This window comes from Panicum virgatum, chromosome 8N (genome assembly GCF_016808335.1).
Source record: "Panicum virgatum strain AP13 chromosome 8N, P.virgatum_v5, whole genome shotgun sequence".
NCBI classification, from domain to species: domain Eukaryota; kingdom Viridiplantae; phylum Streptophyta; class Magnoliopsida; order Poales; family Poaceae; genus Panicum; species Panicum virgatum.
The window spans coordinates 45184081-45207850 of record NC_053152.1 but is presented as its reverse complement, the minus strand read 5'-3'; the positions used below and the strand labels follow the sequence as shown (position 1 = coordinate 45207850).

Sequence of the window (23770 nt, the reverse complement as noted above, 5' to 3'; positions counted from 1 at the left end):
CCCTCCCCTCCTTCAGTCAGTAATCCTCCTATGCATGGCTGCTACTCTCCCTTCGTCCCAAATTATCAGACGTTTTGACTTTGCATCTAGACATAACATATATCTAGATGCATAACAAAAACTATGCACTTAGAAAAAATCAAAACGACTAATAATTTGGAATGAATGGAGTAATTCGTTGAGCATCTCTGCACAGCTAGCGAGACAGGTGATCTTGCACGGCCAATTCTATGTGACATGTCAGACAACTGATGCATGGTCGGAAAATGCGCCGATTATGGGCTGGTTGCCCTGGCTTTTGTCGTGTCAGGGTTACATGTTTCGATCGTTATCCTTTTTGTTCTTTCTTTTTTTTTGCGGGTAATTTATTCTTCCTTAATAATACAATAATACGTAAATCTCCTGCGTATTCGAGAAAAAACAATTCATAATATCACTAAGCACGGCGTATCATGCAGTCCAAGCTAGGTTCGTTGTCGTCCTGCCAGGTCGAAAACAGGCCACTTTTGGTCTGCTGGCCTCGCTTCAGTCGCTCGTCGAAACTTGCAGGTCGGTAATCGGCTCAGGGAATTGGGCCTTTACTTGGCGTGGCCCAGACAAACGCTTTTTGGCAGCGGCCCACGAAAGATACCGCCCAACGCTCCCTCAGATCCGATCTTAGCCGCAGAGACGCGATCCTACGGCTGAAATCACTCAAGGGCGGACGGTGATTGAAATACCGTCCAGCCCGGACGGTGACAAATACCGTCCCCCGGGGCCGTGGTGGTCGGCGCACGCGCCGGCGGTGGCGGCCGCGGCGAACTCTTCCCAGTGCCCTTGCTGCGGCAGGAATCGGTGGCCGAGCCACCCAACAGCCGGATCGGGAGGCATCAGCGGTCTCGCCGGACCTCGCCAGCGCCGCACCGCCGGGCCGTGGCGTGGCGAGACGAGAACGCGGAGGGATGAGGGAGGGGAGCGCCGCGGACTCGTCGGCAGCCGCTGCGGGACGGCGCCGGGCCGTCCGCCGTGGTCAGGTACATGAATATAAATATAGATGATGGCCGCTTGCGTGCTGCTTGCCTGCGTGCATCATCACATGCGTGATGCGTCCAGCGTCCTGGTCGGCTGATCCAGGCTTCCCGTCGAGCGGCGCCGACGCTGTTGGCCGTTGTGCCTGCGTCTTGCCTGCGGCCTGCCGTCGGCCGCGCGCGCGCGGCCGGCCTCGACAGTCGCGGCTCACGCGCCCGGCGTGGAACTGCGAAAGGTGCGGAAGCTAGAAAGACACGCCGAGGCCGCGATCGCGATTTGCAAGCTCGGCGCGTGAGCAGGGCAAAAGAAAACTGTCGATTGGAATACTGGAATCTAGCCTAACTAATACGTACTGTATACTGGAATATAGCCCTACGCGCGCAGCACGCTGGCGCCGCCCGCATCAGTGCGCCGCTTCCCACCGCCACCTGTCATGGAGGATGAGCTGGCTCGAGCTGTTTAGCGAGCCGAGCCGAGCTAGTCTGCTGGCTCGTTTGTATAACGAGCCGAGCTGAGCCAGCTCGTTAATAAGCCGAGCTATAACCAGCCGAGCGTGGCACTCGTCAGGCCGCAGGCAGGCAGGACCCCTGCCTTTTCCTGTTCTGAGGGGAAACAAAACAAGCCATCGTAGCTTTCGCATGTGATCCCTAGCCTAGCCATACCCAGCATCGTCTTTACGCATGTGATCTTTGCATTGTTCATTTATCTGTTTATTTATTTACCTCCGACGAAAAGATTACAAAAGGGGGGTCCTGCTATCTTGCAGGTATGATGAATGTCTGAATATACGTTTGCCGGAGTCGTCAGGCGTGCGTCCAATGTTTTACAGTTTTACTGCTGCCTGCTCCACAGCAAGGGAAATGAAGTGAGGATCTTCATAGAGCTAGAGTCTACCAGTGCACCAGTAAATCGTGGCAGCATGTGGGTTAATGATAATGCAGGGCAGGCAAGCAGCCTGCGACGAGGAGACCAAGACCAGAGTGCACGCGCATCATCGTTCAGAAAAGGGCAACAACAAGGAACAGAAATGCGTGGCGTGGAGGACTGTATTGGCAGTTTTTACTGGGGCTGATTTATGATCCTAGCTGCCATTACCCAAGAGGACATACAGGCAAGTGAGCAAAGAAAGAGAAGCTTCGTCAGCGATTCAGAGATTCAGGCTGTAGCTGTATCGGGCCAATGCCAACGCAGAAGAATGGCAGTGCAGTGAATTGGTAGCCATATAGATGAGCAGCTGCTGCTATGAAGAGGAAAAAGAAAATTTGTACACTCTGGATTATCCATGCATGCTGCTCACAGTCACAGTGCAATCGTTGTAAGATGCAGTACTGGTAAGATGGGTAGTCTCATTTGGAAGAAGGTTGCAGGAACTCTACGACCAATTGCTGTACGACTGTCGATTTGACATAGTAGAGATGATGAACCATTATCACCTCCGGAGTGTGCGTACCCTGCAAGACTATTAGACTAATCTGTGTCCATGAATGCACCATCATCCGGAAAGGCAGCCTTTGTGCAGGTATGCTTCAGAAAAGATCAAAAGATGGTGCCTAGGCTGACCTCAACAGACGAGGAATCACGCGAGGCAAATGAAGGCCCGGTTTAGTTTCCAAATTTTTTTCTACAGTACTCATCACATCGAATTTTTAGACATATGTATGAAGTATTAAATGTAGTTAAAAGAAATAACTAATTACACAGTCTGACTGATTTCCACGAGATGAATCTAACGACATTAATTAATCCATGATTAGACATTAATTATCAAATAACAACGAAACATGCTACAGTACCCAAATCCAAACTTTTTTACCAACTAAACACCCTCGAAAAATGCATCTCCGCTCGGTACTGTGCATATCCTGCACCTTCTCCAACAGACGAGGCAAAAGCGAAGGCAAACTGCCTTGGAGTAGAGAGACAATGCAAATATACACTCTCTCTCTTCTCAAATGCATTTCAGATGGCAGCGGGTGCGGTCACGGTTCGGCAGTGGCCTTTCCTCGAATGCATTTGCCTCTCCTACTGTTGGAGACACCAAAAAAATGTCATGTTTCAACTACTGTACACGCAAGGCAATTTCCATTTGCCTCTTTGTCGCTGGGGTCAGAACCATTGCCATTGCCGTTGCCAAGGGGATAAAAAGTTTCTACGGCACAGAACTGTAGCACACCAGGAGTCACAGACTGCCTACAGCGAATTCAAGAGTCTATGGGAGGGTGCTGGCCTCAGAACCTACCCAAACGACAGCCGGCCGTAGATGAGGTGAGGCACGCCGTGAATGATGCGAGCAACCTTCCATACCAGCACCGGCCATGCATGATGGGGCTCTGTTTGGTTTGGAGCATAGTACAAGTAGCACAAATTTTGACCAATAATTATGGGTACTAAATGAAGATTAAATGAAGATAGTTTATAAAACTAGCTCCACAACTCCTGCGCTACTTCGCGAGATGAATCTAATGAGACCTTTGACCGAACGATTAGAGTTTGGTTACTGTAGTATTACTGTAGCCAATCATCGATTAATTACCGTCACTAGATTTGTCGCGAAAAGTTACATCCATCCGTGAAAAAGTTTTACAAATAAACTTCGTTTAGTATTCCATACATAAAAAAAATTCGTGGTGCTTATTAGCACAAAGAAACCAAACCTGACCTGCTTGCTGTAATAACTGGCTGAGCCAGTGACGCTGGACATTCAGAATGGTCAATGGAACATGACAAGCTGGTCGTATTGGACATTTTTTTCTATACATGTAGGTGGCATTTTAAATACTGAAACTACATCCTCCTGGGTATAGGATTCTTTGTAAAAAAATAAAAATGATATTCAGATTTCAGGCCAGAGGCCTCTTCTTGGCTGTAGGCTGTAGGCAGTATCCCATGGGTAGTGTGTGCAGGATTCCAGGCAAGTGTGAGTGTCTGACAAGGCAGTGTTTAATGGTGGCTAATTGACTATTACCTAGCAAGATTAGAGCAGGGACCTCCTGATCATAGGCCACAAGTCCAGACAAGTGTAGCTTGTTATCTTCGTGACCACGCAGACAATTTAGTACTTCAAATTAGTAAGATTCCAACGCAAAAAGTTTTTGCGTTTCATCTAAACAGACCTAAAGCTCAGTCAGGGTGTAGCACACATTAGACCTGGGCATGGGCTGCCCGACCCGACGGACCCGACCCAACCCGCCCGAAAATAGCCCGACCCGATCCGACCCGAAGAGTTTGATGGGCGGGCTCGGGTCAAAATTTTTGACCCGGTATGACTGACGGGCCGGGCACGGGCTAAAAATTTTGACCCGAAACCCGAAAAACCCGAAGGAATCCGACATTTTACATAGGCCCGGCCCGACCCGACCCGACCCGAACCCGACCCGACCCGACTGGCTATCGGGTCGGGTGCGGGCTCAATTTTACGGCCCGGCCACCGGGTCGGGTCGGGCACGGGCCGCTAGAAAAAACACCGTGCTTTTTTTTGCCCGACCCGAACCCGACCCGGCCCGGAGGATGCCCAGGTCTAGCACACATCACATACCCAGAGGAGCACACACTCTCCCATGGAGCTCAAGTCCTCTTCTTCAACCTTGGCGTCCTCCACAAGACGAGTAAGTGACAAGCACCTCCTTTTCGCCACTTGCTCTCTAGTCTCTTCATCCAACAAAATCAGTAACAAAGCAAGCTGATGGCTGTTTCTTGAAGCTGCTGTTCCCATCTTTGCCTCACAATCTCATTTTTCTTGCTCCATCGATCCGCTGCAGAACTCGTTCCATGGAGTAGGAGCCGCTACAGCAGCCGGAGGAGGAAGAGGAGGCGGCGGTGGCAACGTGTTTGGGCCCACATTCAGTGACACGCTCGGCAGCCTGAACCGCACGGAGAGCTCCGAGCTCGTGAGGACCTCCTTCCCCATGGCCACCATCACCATGACCAGGAGCAGCAGCAGCAACGGCCCCGGTAGGAGCAGCAACCACGAGGCCTCCACCACTTCCTCGTCGTCGTCCTCCGCGGCCTCAGCGCAGAGGCGACGCGCGGAGCCGCCGCAGCAGCTCGTCCCGGCGACGCCGGGGCGGCCGATGCAGTTCTTCGCGAGCCCCGCGCACCACCACCAGCTCGTCGCCCCCAGGAGGTCGGTGCCGTCCAAGTGGGAGGATGCCGAGAAGTGGCTGCGGCAGTCGTCGGACTCCGACCACCACCACGGCACCGGCAAGGTCGCGTTCTCCAGGCAGCGGAGCAGCGGGCTGGGTCCGAGAGGCGGCGGCGGCGAGGAGGAGAAGCGGGCGGCGGTGGCGGTGAGGAGATCGGTGGACGCGCTCTCGGACGCCCACGCGCTCGCGCTGTACGCGCCGCCGGCAGAAGTGCTCCTCAAAGGTGACATTTCATTTATTTCTCGCAGGATTTGTTGCTCTGATTTGTCACTGGAATTTGTTCGTCCATTGATGCTGAGCTTGCAAGATGCTGGATTGAATCGCAGACAAGTTCACGGACAACGAGGAGCCGTCGAAGGAGACCTTCGTGTTCCGGAGCGCGTACTGCGAGCCGGCGCCGGCGAAGGGCGCGGCGGCGGCCGCCGGCGGCGACCAGCGGAGGGACATTGGCACGGAGATGACGCCACTGGGGAGCTCGTGCCACACGCCGCTCAAGAGCACCTCCCCGGTGCGGCACAACACGCCGGCGAGCCGGTCGGGGCCGCTGGTGCCGTACGCCGGCAGCGGCGGGATGGACATCTCGGAGCTGGCGGACTGCCACCTCGCCAAGCTGGACCTGGGCGCGCGGTTCGACGCCATGCTTGTTAACTGGAGCTCCAAGGAGGAGGAGGAAGAGGAGGTGTCCAAGAGCCTGCGGCACTTCGAGGCCACCGTCGGTGCCGGCGGTGCGCCACATTGCGATAAACACGGCGGCGACTGCCGGTGGGACGATGATGACAGGGCCAAGAGCTGCATCAGGTGTGTGTGTGTGTGCAATGCTGCACTGCACATAGCATTGCAGAAAGATCAGATAATGGATTCAGAATTTCAGATATGATTTTGTTGAGTTTTCTTGTATTCCTGTTTGATTAGGTATCAAAGGGAAGAGGCAAAGATCCAGGCTTGGGTTAACCTGGAGAGCGCCAAGGCTGAAGCACAATCAAGAAAGCTGGAGGTAAAACCCAATAATTCGGTAGTACCAATGTTTTTGCATAACTCATGGGCAAAATTTGATTTTTTTTTTTGGTAAATGCAAAGTTCAGTTGCAAATATGAAATTATGCATAACTCATGTGGTAGCCTTTGATTATGCTGCATCATGTTTCAAGTTCAGATTATACAATTAGAAAGTTGTAGCTGCTAATTGGTTGCCTATGCTAGTCTGAAGGGCTGTGCCCATTCAGTTGTAGTAAGGAGAGTTTTGCGGCCATTTTTGGAGACCTTTGATCTTTGCCCTATGAAGTGTTCACTAAAATTAAATTGCTTGCCAAAATCTTGGGTATGTGAGAATTGGGGATAGGTTGTCCTAATCTGCAAACTGAGCAGAGTTTTTCAAATCCTGCAGCTACATGTCTGTTTAGAATTTATCATTATATTATTTATCTCAAAAAAATTTATGATATTATATCCATTTCAAACATTTTTTTACCATGAATCTATCCAGTTCAAACTTCCTACATTGCATCAGAAACTTCATAATGGCCGGTGTCAGTACAAACAGAGGGTGTAGTGTTCAGTAACCATTGTGTTTGAACTCGGTACTTTCTTTTTTGTGCATCGAGAAATTTCAGAGTTAGAAATTGCAGAGGAAGGTTGGGACTTGGGATCAGATTACAGCTCTGTCATTTCCGTGTTCCTTCCTACATTTCCATGCGAATTCTTGTCCGCCACCTCGGTGTCGCCTTGCTAATCCGAGTTGTTTAGAATGGCGGGAACCATGATTGTCCATTGCTTTCTATGCAATCACCCTCTCACTTTTACCAACAGCGCATCGAAACTCAGAATTCTTTAGCTGGTTTTTTGTTCTGAACTTGGACTGTCCTTCTCATAGCCATGTGAAGAACTTCGATCCCCGAGTGCCGAACGATATGATATCCGTTTAACCATGATGTAAGATCAAGGCATGTGCTTAGGGGCATTGTTATGGTGATTTGGGGTACTAATATACTACTACCGATGCATATGCAATGTTACGGTAGAACAGCCATAGAATTCAAAGTTTGAACCTTCTTCCCTCCATGCTGCGCTGGTCAAGGCATACCCATTATTTTTCTTTCTCTCGAGCGTTGCTCAAGGCCTGCTGCATACATCATACTAGATGACACATTGCAGCAGAGTCCAGCTTGTCATCTTCATGTCAGCAAGGTTTGAACAACCACGTTCTGACAGTTTGTAGCGTGGTTGCTCTCGGCAGGTGAAGATCCAGAAGATGCGGTCGAACCTGGAGGAGAAGCTGATGCGGCGGATGACGACGGTGCACCGGCGCGCCGAGGAGTGGCGCGCCACGGCGCAGGCGCAGCACCTGCAGCGCGCGGCGGCGGCCGCCGGCAGCGGCACCCGGCGGCTCAAAGCGGCGAGCCACCACCGGCACCTGCCCGGGAGCGACGCGGCCTCCTGCGGCTGCTTCCCGTGCAGCAGCAACGTCGTCAGCGGCAACCTCCTGAACTACTACTAACGAATGGTAGATGGTGAGGCCAAGATCAGAGGGGTCCATCGGCATGGTTCGCGAAGAACTGGGTAGGCTGTTGATGTTTTTGTAGAGGATGTTTTTAGATGGGTGACAGGACAGCTGAGAATGGGCGGAGATTGGTGGAAACATGTATGAATACTGGTACCAGATTGCCGAATGCTGATCCACAGTTGAAACATCAAGGTTGTTGTTCTTTAATCCCCTTTGGTGCATGCCTGACAGTATTCTGATCATGCCACACCTGCAGCATTGCGTGTAGGACAGGCGTGTTTGCAAAAGAAAGCAGAACCAAATTACTGTGAGAAAAAATGGTGGTACGTTTGTGGTAATTAAGGTAAATGTTCCTTGTGTGGCTCCACTGATGGTGCTGTGCAAGGCAAAAGCTTTGGAGAAGTCCTGCTGCATGCATGCCTCTATCTAGTGACAGCCTGACAGGGACATCGCCTTGACCCTTGACAATGCGATCGTTGGGAGCGGTCCAGGCAGCACGTGTAGGATTTTGGGGGGCTCGAAAAGCTGTTGGCGTTTTACGGGTGTCCAAATTACGAGGAAGGACGGACGTTTCTCCTCACGTTGCACATTGCAGTGAAAAAGATGACGACGGTGTGCTCATTCAGGCGGCAGGGGGGCAGATACGAGCAGATGGGGTCGCCGTGGCCGAGCCACGCCGGCGGCGGCGGAGGGGAGGGGGAGGGGACAGGCCGTCGCCGGGGCACGCGCCCTGCTTTGACTGGGCTGACTGGGGCGCACGCGCTGCCAACGGACGGGACAAGGGCAGGGCCGTGGGGCCCCCGCGGCCTCGGAGTGGGCCCCCGGTCGGACGGGACTAGCAGGACAGAGCCAGCCGTGGGCCCCCCAGTTCGGATTGGGCACGGGCACGAGTACTGTAGGCACGTCTTGCCCATCGTCGTCGTCCTCGTCCGTCCGTGTCTCTCTCGGGGAATGGCAATGCCAATAGCATGGCGCGTCTCAAAATGCGCGCGCGCGAGCACGAGCACGAGAGCAGCGAGGCATACCCAGTGAGGGAGCCTCTGCTTCCTCTCCGCAGGCGGGCGGATGGCGTTGGTGTCGGCGACGCAGGGAGCACCGGCAGCACAAGAGCAGACGACTAGGAGACCATGGATGTGGATGCTCGATCGAGCCTCGCTGGGAGCCCTGCCCTGCCTTTGCCTGCCTCTCATGCGCCTGGGATTCCTTGCATCCTCTGCGACCGACGATTGCGCTCACCACAACCAGCCCCATCCATGGCCTGTCACTGCCCACGTGTAATGTGCGTGCACGCTCTCGGCAGTCGGCATCCGATGTGCCCGACCATGCCCATGACATTGGTCCTGGTCCTCCACTCCTAGTGGGGGTCGGATTTAGGTCATCCTCAACGGAGCTCCATCTCCATGGAGATTGGAGAATAATGCAGTTTTTAGAAGGATCCAGCAAGCAGGATTGCATTCAAAACAGACTAAATAGAGATCTTTGACCACTAATTAGATGTATTAAATAAAGTGTTTGGTTAGGGTGTGAAAAAAATTTAGTGAAATTTTGCGTAGTTTTGACCACTAATTAGATGTATTAAATAAAATCTAATTACAAAACATCTCCACAATGATGGTACTGTAGCAGGTACGGTATCTAATGAGACATTTGATCGTACGATTAGAAGATAATTAGAGCATGATTACAGTAGTATTATTGTATCTAATTATGGTTAAATTAGGTTCATTAGATTCGGCTCGCAAATTTGCACCTATCTGTGAAAATATTTTACAAATAGATTTCGTTTAATACGTCATGCATATAAAATTCCTTAGTGAAAAAAAACGCGGGTTTTAACCAAACACGGCCCAAGCAAACCTCAGCAGCTGAACCAATAATCCTTAGCCAACTGGCATGCCGGCAAACATTGTACATGTTGTGTAGCCCCAGTTCGCACGACGATCCAAAACAGTCCAAATAGAGGCATACGACTGCCGGCAGCTTGTCATCAACCGGGGTTATCATTTTGCCTTTGTTTAGATCCTAAAACACAAAATGCAAAAATTTTCTAAATCGCTTGCATGGCGTACTTAATATAGTCGAAAAATAAATCGCATTATACAAATAGACTGTAAATCGCGAGACGAATCCAATGAGCCTAATTAGGACGTGATTAGACACTAAATTGCTACAGTAATGCTACCGTAAACATGCTCTGATGATGGGTTAATTAGGCTCATTAGATTCGTCTCGTAGTTTACAGACGAGATCTGTAATTAGTTTTATAATTAGTCTACATTTAATATTTTAAATGTTAAAGATGCCTTAACAAAAATGTAAAAATGCAAAATGCAAAATAATCTAAACACAACTTTTGTCTTCTCATGGTAAGATGTCTTGCAAGTCGCTTCCTTCGTAGCTTGTCATGCCGGGCCCAGGACTGAATGAGTGCTGGTCGTTCAGAACAGCCGATGATATTGATGAAGTTTGGCCACTGGCCTTGTTTGGTTCCCACTAGGGAATTCTAGTGCACATATTTCGAAAAGAGAATTTTGTCTGCATAAAATACTAAATAAAGTTTATTTGCAATTTTTTTTAGAGATGCGAGTAATTTTTCGGGACGAATCTAATGACAGTAATTTATCGATAATTGGCTACAACAATACTACAGTAATCATCCTCTAATCACGCAATCAAATATCTCATTAGATTCTTCAGGGTTCCTAGCGTGGGATTCTAAAATTGATTTTGTAAACTAGCTTTGTTTGTCACCCCTAAGCTCAGTTCTAGAATTTTTCAAGCACTCCGGACATCGAAATCTGTGTTTTCCATGAGACTGTCAGAGGCGATCCTTGCATCTCGGAATGGTGCGATGCATCTTCCCTTCGCAAAGGTAATGCAATCCTCCTTCGCAGCCTCCAGACAAGCGGCCATCTCTCGCTCCACATCTCTCCCTTTCTTCATAATCAGTTAGGGGCAGCTCCAAATACGCCTGTTAATGGGGTTGAACCCGTTCTAAATCTGCCCCGATCCATATTTTAAGAGCCCTAACTACCACTCTCTCCGACCAACCCCGTCGGCCCAATGCTCCAACCCGAAGTCACGACGGAAGATGATATACGACTTACGCGCTGATCTATTATCATAGCGCTCCAATCCGTCCCAACCCGTCTGTGTCGTCAACCCACCCCGCCCCAACCCGTTTCATAGTGTCACCTGTTTCAACCCAACCCGCCCCAAACCGACTTTTGAAGCATGATTTAGTAGTTGGATTGAAGAATGCGAAGTTTGATAAAGATAAGCTTTGTAGTGCATGTCAAGCCGGAAAGCAAGTTGCAAATACTCATCCCACTAAGAGTGTCATGTTAACCGAGAGACCTTTGGAATTATTGCATATGGATTTATTTGGTCCTACAACATATAGAAGTATTGATGGAAATTGCTATTGTCTTGTGGTAGTGGATGATTACTCAAGATATACATGGGTTTTCTTTCTTCATGACAAGGCCGATACATATGACACATTCAAGAAATTCTTTACAAGGGCCGAAAATAAATTTGAGCTCAAGGTGAAGAAAGTGAGGAGTGACAATGGAAGTGAGTTTAGAAACACAAGAGTTGAGGAATGGTGTGATGAGAAAGGAATCAAGCATGAATTCTCAACCAAGTACACTCCGGAACAAAATGGCCTTGTTGAGAGGAAAAATAGAACCTTAATTGATATGGCAAGATCAATGCTCTCCGAGTATAATGTTTCGGATAGCTTTTGGGCCGAAGCAATCAACACGGCTTGTCATGCCTCTAATAGATTGTATTACTATAGATTTCATAACAAGACCCCATATGAGTTGCTCATTGGAAGGAATCCAAATATATCATATTTTAGAGTGTTTGGTTGCAAATGCTATATTCTCAAGAAGGGAACTCGGTTATCAAAGTTTTAAAGCAAATGTGATGAGGGTTTTTTTCTTGGATATTCATCTAATAGCAAGGCTTATCGGGTCTACAACAAAACTCATGGCATTGTTGAAGAAGCATATGATGTTGAGTTTGATGAAACAAATGGTTCTCATAATGAATAAGAAAATCTTAATGATGTGAGAAGTGATGGCTTGAGAAATACAATGAAAAATATGTCAATTGGTGATGTTAGACCAAGAGAAGAAGATAAAGATGAAGATGGTCCTTCTATCTCTATTAGAGTTAATCCTTCAACTTCTATCTCAAATGATCAAGCACAACAAATTGTACAAAATTCAAGTAATGATGATTCTAAAGTACAAGATCAAGTTGGTTCATCTAGTGCACCTCCTTCATCAACTCAAGAACCCATTGTTCCTCAAAGAATTCATCATGTTCTTGCAAAGGATTATCCGGTGGATCAAATCATGGGTGATATTAGTAAAGGTGTCCAAACTCGATCTCGCATTGCTTCATTTTGTGAACATTATTCTTTTGTATCTTTTCTTGAACCTAACCGTGTAGATGAAGCATTGAGAGATCCGGATTGGGTGAATGCTATGCATGAAGAATTAAATAATTTCACCCGGAATCAAGTTTGGGATTTAGTTGAGAGGCCCAAGAATTATAATGTTATCGGCACTAAATGGGTCTTTAGAAACAAGCAAAATGAAGATGGAATGATTGTGAGAAACAAGGCAAGATTGGTAGCTCAAGGCTTCACTCAAGTCGAAGGTTTGGATTTCGGTGAAACTTTTGCTCCCGTTGCTAGATTAGAAGCTATTAGAATTTTATTAGCTTATGCTTGCTCTCACAACATAAAACTTTTTCAAATGGATGTGAAAAGTGCTTTCTTGAATGGCAAGATTAGGGAACTTGTTTTTGTTAAGCAACCTCCCGGTTTTGAAGATCCCAAGAAGCCAAATCATGTATACAAGCTCTCTAAAGCTCTTTATGGTCTTAAGCAAGCTCCACGAGCTTGGTATGAAAGATTGAGGGACTTTCTAATCTCTAAGGGCTTCAAAATTGGTAAGGTTGACACTACTTTGTTCACTAAAGATATTGGTAAAGATTTGTTTGTTTGTCAAATTTATGTTGATGATATTATCTTTGGTTCAACTAACCCAAGTTTTTGTGAGGAATTTGGTGAAATGATGTCTAGGGAATTTGAAATGTCCATGATTGGTGAATTGAGGCTTTCCTTTGTTACTAATTAAATTTCTCTAGTGTTATTGGTTTTAGTTTTTAAACCGCCTATTCACCCCCCCTCTAGTCGGTGTTCTTGATCCTACAGCAACGCTGCCGCCCGTGCCTCGTCAACCAGCGCTAACTTCATCGAGCTTGAGGATCTGCCGGGTCATCACCTTCTGTCGATTCGCAGCCTCATCGCGTCGTCTCCTAACGAATCCTACTCCGAGACGGCGAGCTCGATCGCCGACGACATCGACTTCTTTATGAACAACTTCACGGCCGAGGAGGCCGAGGACTACTCCGGGGTTCGCGACCCCGACGCTCTTCGCTCGTTCCAGCTGGCGATGGCTTACTGCCTCACCTACTCCGAAGACTCCAGCGAGGGGGATTTCGATCCTTCCCGGGAGTGCTTCATGGCGGACCTTGCGGACGAGCAGAACGACAACGTCCCAAGCAACGACGGGGACGGCGGGGCGGACGCGCGGGCAAAGCAACCGGTGGTCCCGCCTGCAGCCCCTTCCTCGTCGGGCTCGGCGGCGCGACAAGCTCAGCTGGCGCAGCTCAATGAGCTCCAAGCCAAGCTCGACGAGCAGCGTACCGCGCGTGGTGCACACGCCCAAGCGGCGGGACGTGTTGCCCGGGAGCGCATCCTGGCCGACGACAACGTCGACAAATATCCGGAACTGCAAACGGCTGGCGAAAAACTCGTCGCTGCGGCCTATCTACTTCAAGCTATGCCCGAGCCATCGACGCCTTCAGGCCGCAACTTGCGCCGCGAGGCACAGGAGCTCATCGAGCAAGCTGCCGTGCAGCAAGCCGAGAGTTCTGCGTCTCGTATGCGCTCGAAGGCCCCGGAGCAGCGTGATGGGACTGTGCACCAGGACCGCGAGGTTTCTGTGCACACACCCCCAGTAGGGAAGGGCAAGGCAGCCGTAGCGCCCGGCGCGAAGGCACCCTCGGTGCACGAGCGCATCCGGAGAGTTCCCGAAAGGGAGCAAATCCGCGACACTCGTGGGCACGCTGGCGACGGCAACGCCCGCAACGTCATCGACGGCAGGAGGTACACCCCTCGATGGGGTGGACGCTTCAACCCCGAGCACGACAGGGGTGAGTCCCCGGAGCCTCCGGGCACCCGGGTATTCAGCCGGGAGATTCGAACTGCATCTTTTCCCCCGCGCTTTCGACAACCCAACACCCTCGTCAAGTACTCGGGCGAGACTGATCCTGCAGTCTGGCTCAACGACTACCGCCTAGCGTGTCAGCTAGGCGGCGCGACAGAGGACGCGGTCATCATCCGCAACCTTCCTCTTCATCTTGCTGACGCCACACGAACGTGGCTCGAGCACCTGCCTGCGGATCAGATCCACAACTGGGCCGACTTGGTCCACATATTCGTGGGCAAGTTCCAAGGCATGTACGTGCGCCCTGGGAACTCCTGGGATCTCAAAGGGTGTCGCCAGAAGCCCCGCGAGTCCCTGCGCGACTACGTGCGACGCTTCTCCAAGCAGTGCACCGAGCTCCCTAGCGTCACCCACGTCGAGGTCATCAACGCTTTTCTCGAGGGTACGACGTGCAGGAACCTGGTGCACGAGCTTGCGAGAAGCCGACCCGTCAACACTAATGAGTTGTTCGACGCTGCCACCAACTATGCCACCGGCGAGGAGGCTGTTGGTGCCATCTTCGATGACAAATCGAGCAAGCGCAAGGACGATGCGCCCGCGGAGGCCAGCAACGCCAAGCCCAACGCCCCCGCCAAGAAACAGAAGCGGGAGAGGAAGGGAAAGAAGCCGGTCCCACCAGGCCAGTGCGGGTTGGGGCAGGCAAAAGACTCTAAGGAGGCCTTCGCTGCCGCCCCAGACCGCAAAGGACCTCGAGGCCCCCCCTCGAGGCGGTGGTGGCCAATTCGACGACATGCTCAAGAAGTCGTGCCCTTACCACAAGGGCCCGGTCAATCATACCCTCGAGCAGTGCGAAATGCTCAAGAAATACTACAACCCCGTTGCGCATCGCGACGAAGATAAGAAGAAGGATGCTGGCGACAAAGGTGGAGATGACGAGTTCCCCCAGTGGAGAATGCCTTCTTCATCTTTGGAGGAGCAACAACGAACATGACTTCTCGGCAGCGCAAGCGCGAGCGCCGGGAAGTTTTCTCCATCACCAAGGCCATGCCATCCTACCTCGATTGGTCGAAGGATACTATTTCCTTTGGCCGCGAGGACCACCCCGATTACGTCCCACATCCAGGACGCTACCCGCTCATTGTTGATCCCATCATCGGCAACACACGCTTCTCCAAGGTGCTCATGGATGGGGGCAGCAGCCTAAACATCATGTACGCCCACACCTTGGAGCTCATGGGGATCAGACTTTACAAGCTCTGCCCCAGCAAGTCGCCATTCCATGGCGTTGCGCCGGGGAAGAGAGTCCAACCCCTCGGCCAGATCGATCTGTCTGTCTGCTTCGGCACGGCAGCTAACTTCCGCAAGGAGGTACTCACTTTTGAGGTGGTGGGGTTTCAAGGATCCTATCATGCCATCCTTGGTCGTCCTTGCTACGCCAAGTTCATGGTCGTCCCCAACTACACCAACCTCAAGCTCGAAATGCCGGGCCAAAGGGCGTCATCACCATCGGCTCTTCGTTAGAGCACGCCTACGAGTGCGACGTTGAGTGCGTTGAGCGCGCGGAAGCTCAAGCGGAGGACGAGGCCCTCGCAGCCACCCTCGACAAAATGGCAAGCGAGGCCTTGGACTCCACGCACCGACACGCCGGGAGCTTCGAACCCGCCGAGGGTATCAAGAAGGTGCCCCTCGATCCGAGCCACTCCGACGACAAGGCATTGCAGATCAGCGCCACCCTCGACGACAAATAGGAAGTGGTGCTCGTCGATTTCCTCCGCGCCAACACAGACATCTTTGCGTGGAGCCCCTCGGACATGCTTGGCATACCGAGGGAGGTCGCCGAGCACTCCCTTGATGTCCGACCCAACTCCAAGCCGGTGAAGCAGCGCCTGCGACGCTTCGACAAGCTCAAGCGCCGGGCGATCGGCGAGGAGTTGCAGAAACTTCTGGCGACCGGATTCATCAAAGAGGTATTCCATCCCGAGTGGCTAGCTAATCCGGTATTAGTGAAGAAAAAGAGTGGAAACTGGAGGATGTGTGTAGATTACACTAGTTTAAATAAGACATGTCCGAAGGTTCCCTTTCCTTTGCCACGAATTGATCAGATTGTAGATACTACTGCGAGATGTGAACTCCTATCCTTTCTTGATGCTTATTCCGGTTACCACCAAATCAAGATGAAAGAGTCCGACCAGCTCACAACTTCTTTTATCACACCCTTCGGCATGTACTGCTACGTGACGATGCCCTTTGGCCTCAGAAACGCCGGAGCCACATACCAGCGGTGTATGCTCCACGTTTTCGGGGACCATCTCGGGCGCAGCGTAGAGGCATATGTCGACGACATCGTTGTAAAATCCAGGAAGGCGGACGACCTGGTTGCCGATCTCAGGATCGCATTCGATTGTCTACGGGCCAAAGGGGTAAAACTTAACCCCGAGAAGTGCGTGTTCAGGGTGCCTCGAGGCATGCACTTGGGCTTCATTGTCTCCCAGCGGGGCATCAAACCCAACCCTGACAAAGTCTCGGCCATCACTCGGATGGGACCGATCCGAGACCTAAAGGGGGTACAGAGGGTCATGGGATGCCTAGCGTCCCTTAGCCGGTTCATCTCGCGTCTCGGCGAGAAAGGCTTACCCCTATATCGGCTCTTGAGGAAAACCGAGCACTTCACGTGGACCCCCGAAGCCCAAGAAGCCCTCGAAAGGCTGAAGGCATCGCTCACTCATGCTCCCATTCTCACGCCACCCACGGATGGTGAGCCCCTCTATCTGTACGTAGCTGCGACGACCCAAGTGGTCAGCGTAGTGATCGTGGTCGAAAGACAAGAGGAGGGCCATGCTCTGCCCGTCCAGCGGCCGGTGTACTACATCAGCGAGGTGTTGTCTGAAACTAAGACACGCTATCCGCAGATTCAGAAGCTGCTTTACGCAGTGGTTCTGGCTCGGCGCAAGCTGCGCCACTACTTCGAGGCCCACCCCGTCACCGTGGTCTCGTCTTTCCCCTTGGGAGAGATAGCCCGCAACCGGGAAGCCGAGGGTAGAATTGCCAAATGGTCTGTGGAGCTGATGGGAGAGACACTCACCTACGCCCCTCGCAAAGCGATCAAGTCCCAAATCTTGGCCGACTTCATGGCTGAATGGACGGACATTCAGCTACCCTCACCGCAAATCCAGGGCGAATGCTGGACTATGTACTTCGACGGGTCGGTGATGAAAACCGGCGCCGGCGCCGGCCTTCTCTTCATCTCACCCCTCGGGGAACACATGCGGTACATAATACGTTTGCATTTCCCTGCGTCTAACAATATGGCGGAGTACGAGGCCCTCCTCAGTGGCCTCCGCATCGCCATCGAGCTCGGCGTCAAGCGCCTCGATGTGCGCGGGGACTCTCAACTCGTCGTCGATCAAGTCATGAAGGAGTCTAGCTGTCACGACCCGAAGATGGAGGCGTACTGCAATGCAGTGCGCCACCTCGAAGACAAGTTCGACGGCCTAGAGCTCAATCATATCCCGCGCAAGTACAATGAGGACGCCAACGAATTAGCCAAGATCGCGTCGGGGCGGACCACCATTCCCCCGAACATCTTCGCTCGCGACATCATCAAGCCCTCAACCGAATTCAAGGATCCGGCGGGGCCGGGTCCCTCGTCCACCGGGTCCCCCGGCGGACGGGGTCGAACCCATGGACGTTGGCTTCGAGACCACCTCCGCGGACAAGGCCGAAGCGATGGAAGTTGACGAGGCCCCCACTTCGCGAGACTGGCGCGTCCAGTACCTTGACTGGATGATTCGAGGGGTCCTACCCTCGAACCGCGCTCAGGCGCGGCGCCTCGCCAGGAGGGCCAAGTCCTTCGTTCTAATTGACGACGTGCTATACAAGCGCAGTCCCTCGGGCGTCATGCAGCGATGCATCCCCGTCCCCGAGGGCAAGGAGCTGATCCGCGACATCCACGCCGGCATCTGCGGCCATCATGCCGCGCCGCCCACCCTCGTGGGTAACGCGTTTCGGCAAGGTTTCTACTGGCCCACCGCGGTCGCCGACGCCACCGACGTCGTGCGAACCTGCGAGGGTTGCCAGTTCTATGCTCGGAAAACACACCTCCCGGCCCATGCTCTGCAGACAATCCCCATCATGTGGCCGTTCGCCGTGTGGGGACTAGACCTCGTCGGTCCGCTGAAGAAGGCGCCCGGGGGCTTCACCCACTTGCTGGTGGCGGTCGACAAATTCTCCAAGTGGATCGAGGCTCGACCCATCGGCAAGATCAAATCCGAGCAAGCAGTTCTGTTCTTCACCGACATCGTTTTCAGGTTCGGGGTCCCGAACTCGATCACCATCGACAATGGAACCCAGTTCACAGGCAAGAAGTTCTTGGCGTTCTGCGACAATTTCCACATACGTGTGGACTGGTCGGCTGTGGCACACCCACAGACAAACGGGCAAGTGGAGCGTGCCAATGGCATGATCCTCCAAGGACTAAAGCCGAGAATCTTCAACAAGCTGAACAAGTTTGGCCGGAGATGGCTCACGGAGCTACCCTCGGTCATTTGGAGCCTGAGGACGACCCCAAGCAGAGCCACGGGCTTTTTCCCGTTCTTCCTCGTCTATGGCGCCGAGGCCATTCTCCCGACTGACTTGGAGTACGAGTCGCCAAGGCTCAAGGCATACAAAGAGCAACAAAACCAGCGAGCTCACGAAGACTCGCTAGATCAAGTGGAAGAGGCTCGAGATGTGGCACTCCTACACTCTGCGCGCTACCAGCAATCCTTGCGAAGGTATCAGGCGCAGAGGGTCCGGCGCCGAGACCTCAACGAAGGGGACTTGGTGTTGAGGCTTCGACAGGACAACAGGGGCCGCCACAAGCTCTCACCACCATGGGAAGGACCATACATAATTGCCAAGGTGCTCAAACCCGGCACGTACAAGCTGGCAAACGAAAAAGGCGAAGTCCTCACCAACGCTTGGAACATACAACAGCTACGTTGCTTCTATCCCTAGCATTTCAAGCTATTTGTACATCGTTTGTACTCACATCTTCAATTTCCCGAAATAATAAAGTACGCTTTACTGGTTTATTTTTGGGAACCTTCCGGACCCTCGGGGGATCGGATGCGCACTAATACTGAGGTACGCTCGGCCAATGTTTTTCGAAATATTTCCGTCTCGACCCTAAGCTTCTCGTATCCTTGGAAAAAACGGACGCGAGGCGTAAGCAACTACGGTACGGGGCTGGCCGAGTCGTGGGGCCGCCTACGCCTCCGGGATACGGCACCCCCCTCACCACCCTACGCCTACGTTGCTTATGAACGCAAACTTTCTCGCAGATGTTTATCTAAGTCGCATACGAAGAACACGGAAATAAAGTAAAGAAACATAGGCTCGAACGCACAAGGCCTCGACGGGCCACGCAGTCAATTCAACGAAATAAAATCTCTTATATTCATAGGATGCGATTACAAAGCGCGACTATGATATAAACACTAATCTATTTACATGGGTCTTGAGGCCCAGTTTTCCTACAGGCTACCATCCCAACCTTGCGGGCCCTCAGGGGCGTCGAATTCGGCGATGGGAGGGATGTCTGCTTCGAGCTTCTCGGCGAGGACGGTGGCGAACTCCTCCGCGGCTGCGTCGGCTTCATCCATGATGGCTGACGCGGCGTCCGCATCAGCATCATCGGGAACGACGTACCCCGACGACACCCTCTGGAGATCCATGAGGTAATGCGTCGAGGCCACGGCGAGAGCCCGCAGGACACCAAGACGGAACGTGCTCTTGGCGTGTTCGGCAATCCGGCCGCCTAGCGCGCGCAGGCGGCTGATCACCGAACTGCCCGAGACGGCACCCTCCCCCTCGAGCTCTTGACACACACTCACGGTGGTCTGCTCCAGCTCAGCAAACTCCATCTGTGCCGTCATGAGCGCGGTGTGGACCGCTTCCTTCCCCGCGGTCTCATCCGCCACCTTCTGCCTCAGCTCTGAGCAAAGGAAATCAACGTCAGCTACGAAAAGAAACAAATCAATGAAAAACTCGAAGGTACTCACCCGTGATGTTCCTCTGCGCCTCCCCCCTCTGGGTCCGGGCGGCCTCTTCGAGCGAGGACAAGGAGGCTTCCTTCTCCCTAAGGGCGGCCCCCATGTTCTGGAGGGCCACCTCCTTCCCCTCGAGGGCCTCACCCTTTTCCCGGAGGGTCCCGGTGAACGCAACCACGGCCACCTCTTGTGGAGGAGCTCGGCCTTCTGCTGCTCGAGCGTTGTGCTGAGGCGCTGCAGCTCAGCGCTCTGCACCTCAGCCTCGCGAGCCCTCTCCTCGAGCGCCGTCCGAAGGCGTTGCAGCTCGGCAGCTTGCGCCTCGGCATCCCGGGTCTTCTCCTCCGCTGCCGCCTTCTGAGTGTCCCGCTCATCGGCAACCCGTGCCAATTCCTCTTCCAGCGCCCACTGACGCGCCCCCAGATCCGCCATTTTCGTATTGGCGTCAATGTTCTTGAGCACCAGCTCGGCGTTGTGCTGCCCGAGCTGGCTCATTTGGGAGTACAGCCGGGTCACCTCGACGCTCTTTTCGCGCGAGATTTCCCTCAGCTGCTGCAAAGGGGGAGCACGTGGGTGAAGACGTGCAAAAGTTAAGCCGAATCCGAGCAATTTTTGGGGGGAAGTGTTTACCTGGCTGACCTGGTAATCCGCATTCTGGTGAAGCGTAAAGGCGCGGTCGAGGGCTTGCAAGATCTCGCGACCCACGCCCATCTGCTTGTTCCAGGCTTCCTCCTCCTCTTGCTCCTTGCGGAGGAACTCCGAGGGGACCCCGGACGGGACGATCACCCCGAGATGGCCCCCCTCGGACGTCCCAGCCTCGAGCATGCCCGCGCTGGCCGACGCGAACTCGGCGATGTGCACGGCGGCGCTTGCCGCAGTAGAGGGGTCGATGTTCATCGAGTCTCCGTACGCCTCGCTGCTGTCCGGCAGCTCCACCACCGCCGTCGCGCCCCCCTGCGCCGTTGGCACGGGCACTACCTCGACGGTACCCTCGTCCCGGGCCTCGGCGGGCTCCGAGATGGGGGTTCCTTCCACCCCTGGTGCCTCTAGCGCCGTCTCTTCCTCTGTGACGCCCTCGCCCTCGGCCCTCAGGGGCTCGAGGACGAGGGTGTCCCCCTCTGCTTGGCCGGCAGGGCGCTCCTGTGCGCCCCCGCCAGTTTCTCCCTCTGTATCCGGTCGGGCGGCGTCTGCCGCGTCACCCTGACCGGCCTCGACTTTAGTGATTGCTAGGGTGGCGCCATCCACGCCGCCCTGGCCGGTCTCTTCGGCATCGGTAGCCTGAGCAGCCGCTTCGGCACCGCTCTGGCCGGCGTCGCTCTGGACGGCGTCGCCCTCCTCCTGTGCCCGAGCTTGCTGCGCCGCCTGGGCCCCTCGAGCCATGGCCTCACGTAGCCTCGCGGCCGCCGCCTCGAGATCCACAGCAGGCTGGGGCTGCGGCGCCGTGTGCGGCGTGCTGCGTGCCCCGGTCTTGAGAGCCATGGCCGGGGCAAGCTGCACCGCATCTTTGGGAACGGCCCCGGGGCTGGAAATCAAGAGACACGAGTTGAGGACAACAGGATCGATAAACCCACCAAGCACGCAACAAAAACGAAAGCGAGGTTTGCTTACCCGGATCGAGCACTCATGCTCCGCTTCCTCGTGGCGCTTCTTCGGGCCCGAGTCGCCGTGCCGCCCCTCGAAGACTGCCCCGAGGGCGCCCCCCTCGTGTCGGCCTGGAGACTCGAGGCTGCCAGCACGGACGACTCCTCGCCCGCCGCAGCCTCGTCGCCACGGACCAGCACCTGGGGCGCAGGCGTCTCCTCACCGGCCGCCAGAGGCGACGACCCCCGCTCAGGCCCCTCGAGGGAAGGGTGCGCCGAGGACTCTGCCACGGCCCTCGCCACTTCCGGCGCCACCGGTTCCCCTTCGTCCTTGTCCCACAGGTAGAACGGTGGGGGGCTCGTGCCCGCACCTTCCCCGTTGCCCCTCAGCGCGTGGTCCTCGGCATCCGAGGCCTCCTCCTCCTCCTCCTCCTCCTCCTCCTCCTCCTCCTCCGAGGACTCGGGCGTGGCGGGCCGTGTTTTCCCCTCCGCGCGAGCAAGCTTGCACTCCTTGTCGTGCTTCGCCTTTCTCTTCCTCTTCCTCTCGGCCTTTGCCTCCGTCGCGTCCTTCCGCCTTTTCATCTTCTCTGCGTGGAGATGATTGATCAGGCGCTATTCCGGGACCGGGGGCTTCGAGGTGCCGCACCTCAACCCCTGCAAAGCACGCCCGAGATAGGGTCAGGAAAAGGGGACCACACAACACACAGCGGATTCGAAATCAAAACTTACCAGAGAAATGTACCCCGGCTCGGGGCGCATCTTGATCCTCCAGAGGTCCTCGGGATTTTGTGGGAACTCCGCCACCGCGTACTTCGCCCTCCGGGCGGCGGTGGTGTGGGAAAGCAGCTTTTTCGACGTCCTCGAGCCCTCCACCTGGCTCCCGGGGGTGAGCTCGAAAATCGGCAGGGCCCTTTCCACGAGAGGGATAACCCTCTGCCGGTGGAAGTTCGCGATGACGGCCACTGCCGTCAGCCCCTTCTTCGCCAGACGCACCAGCGCGTCGGTGAGGCCCTCGAGCCTGGCTTGTTGCGATGGGGGCGACACCCCCCAGTCCCACTTCGGCGGTTGCTCCCAAAGAACTCTGTTAGTGAACGCCGGGAGCGCGCCCTTGTAGTTCCGAAGGTAGAACCACCCTCGGCTCCACCCGGAGTTGTTCGTCGTCATCTTGCTCGAGATGTAAAAATTCCTCCGGGTCGGGCGGACGTGGAGCGTCAGGCCACCGGCGCGCACGAACCGCCTCGGTTGGCCCCGTGCGTTCTCGACGAAGAGTTCGCCGCGGAACAGATGGATCCAGAGGTCCCAGTGGGCTTCGATGCCGAGGTACCCCTCGCAGACGGCGACGAAGACCGCCGCCTGCGAGATAGAGTTGGGGCTGAAGTTGTGCAGCTCCACTCCTTAGTACTCGCACAAAGCCCTCATGAACCTGGTGACGGGGACGCCGAAGCCTCGCTCGTGAAGGCACACGAAGCTCACGACGTAGCCTTGCGGGGGCTTCGGCTCGGTCTCGTTCTTATCTGGGGAAATCCACGCCGGCGCTCCCGAGTCGGTGATCCGCGGCAGCAGCCGGTCGGCGACCAACTGCTCTAGGACCGCCACGGTGGCGGAGGACTTCCCCCATGGCAAGGGCTCCTGGATGTCCGACATATCTTTGATTCAAGGGGGAATGTGGGAGCGACGGCTCTGGGATGGCTAAGGCTTAGGGTGCAGGGGAGGCGGAGAAGGCGAAGCAGCATGAAGGCAAATGGCCAGGTGAGCCCAAACACCCCCTTTCTCTTCATTTTTATTCACCATGACGGGCGCAGCCGCAACCACGGCCCAAATCTACCGCATTGAATACGGTAGATTTCGCTATCACTGACGGCTGGGCCCCACGATCGCGGAGTCCCCCACGCGCGCACGCAGCAATAACTGCGGCACGGTAACCGGCGGGCGCGGCGCGACTGTTGCGCTATCCCATCCATCAGCTGCCGCCCACGCCGCTTTGTCTGCCCGAGGCTATCGCCTGAAAAGGCGCGCCCGCACCGCACCGCACAAATCGGGCCACGTCACCCACAACCGGCGGAAGACCCACGCGCGCGTGACTCACGACTCTGTGTCGTTTTCAAATCAAGACAGAATATTCCTTCAGGGGTCCCTTTACCCTCGAAGGAATCGCATTCCGAGGCCTTACTGATCAGGGGTTCGAAGCCTGGCCCTTCAGGGGGTTCGACAGGCGCCCCAGATCGTCAGAGTCAGGAACTGCAGGGATGTGCCGTACAAGCTAC

The 23770-nt window shown here is 54.1% G+C and overlaps 1 protein-coding gene across 1 annotated transcript; it reads left to right on the top strand.

The window, feature by feature from the left end:
• Nucleotides 1-4518: 4518 nt before the first annotated feature.
• On the top strand, nt 4519-7856 carry LOC120686877. The gene is made up of 5 exons (XM_039969070.1): nt 4519-4613; nt 4767-5373; nt 5477-5948; nt 6063-6144; nt 7383-7856. Exons 1-5 carry the CDS (start codon nt 4566-4568, stop codon nt 7641-7643), a joined length of 1470 nt encoding a protein of 489 aa, XP_039825004.1. The 5' UTR covers nt 4519-4565; the 3' UTR covers nt 7644-7856.
• Nucleotides 7857-23770: the final 15914 nt, after the last annotated feature.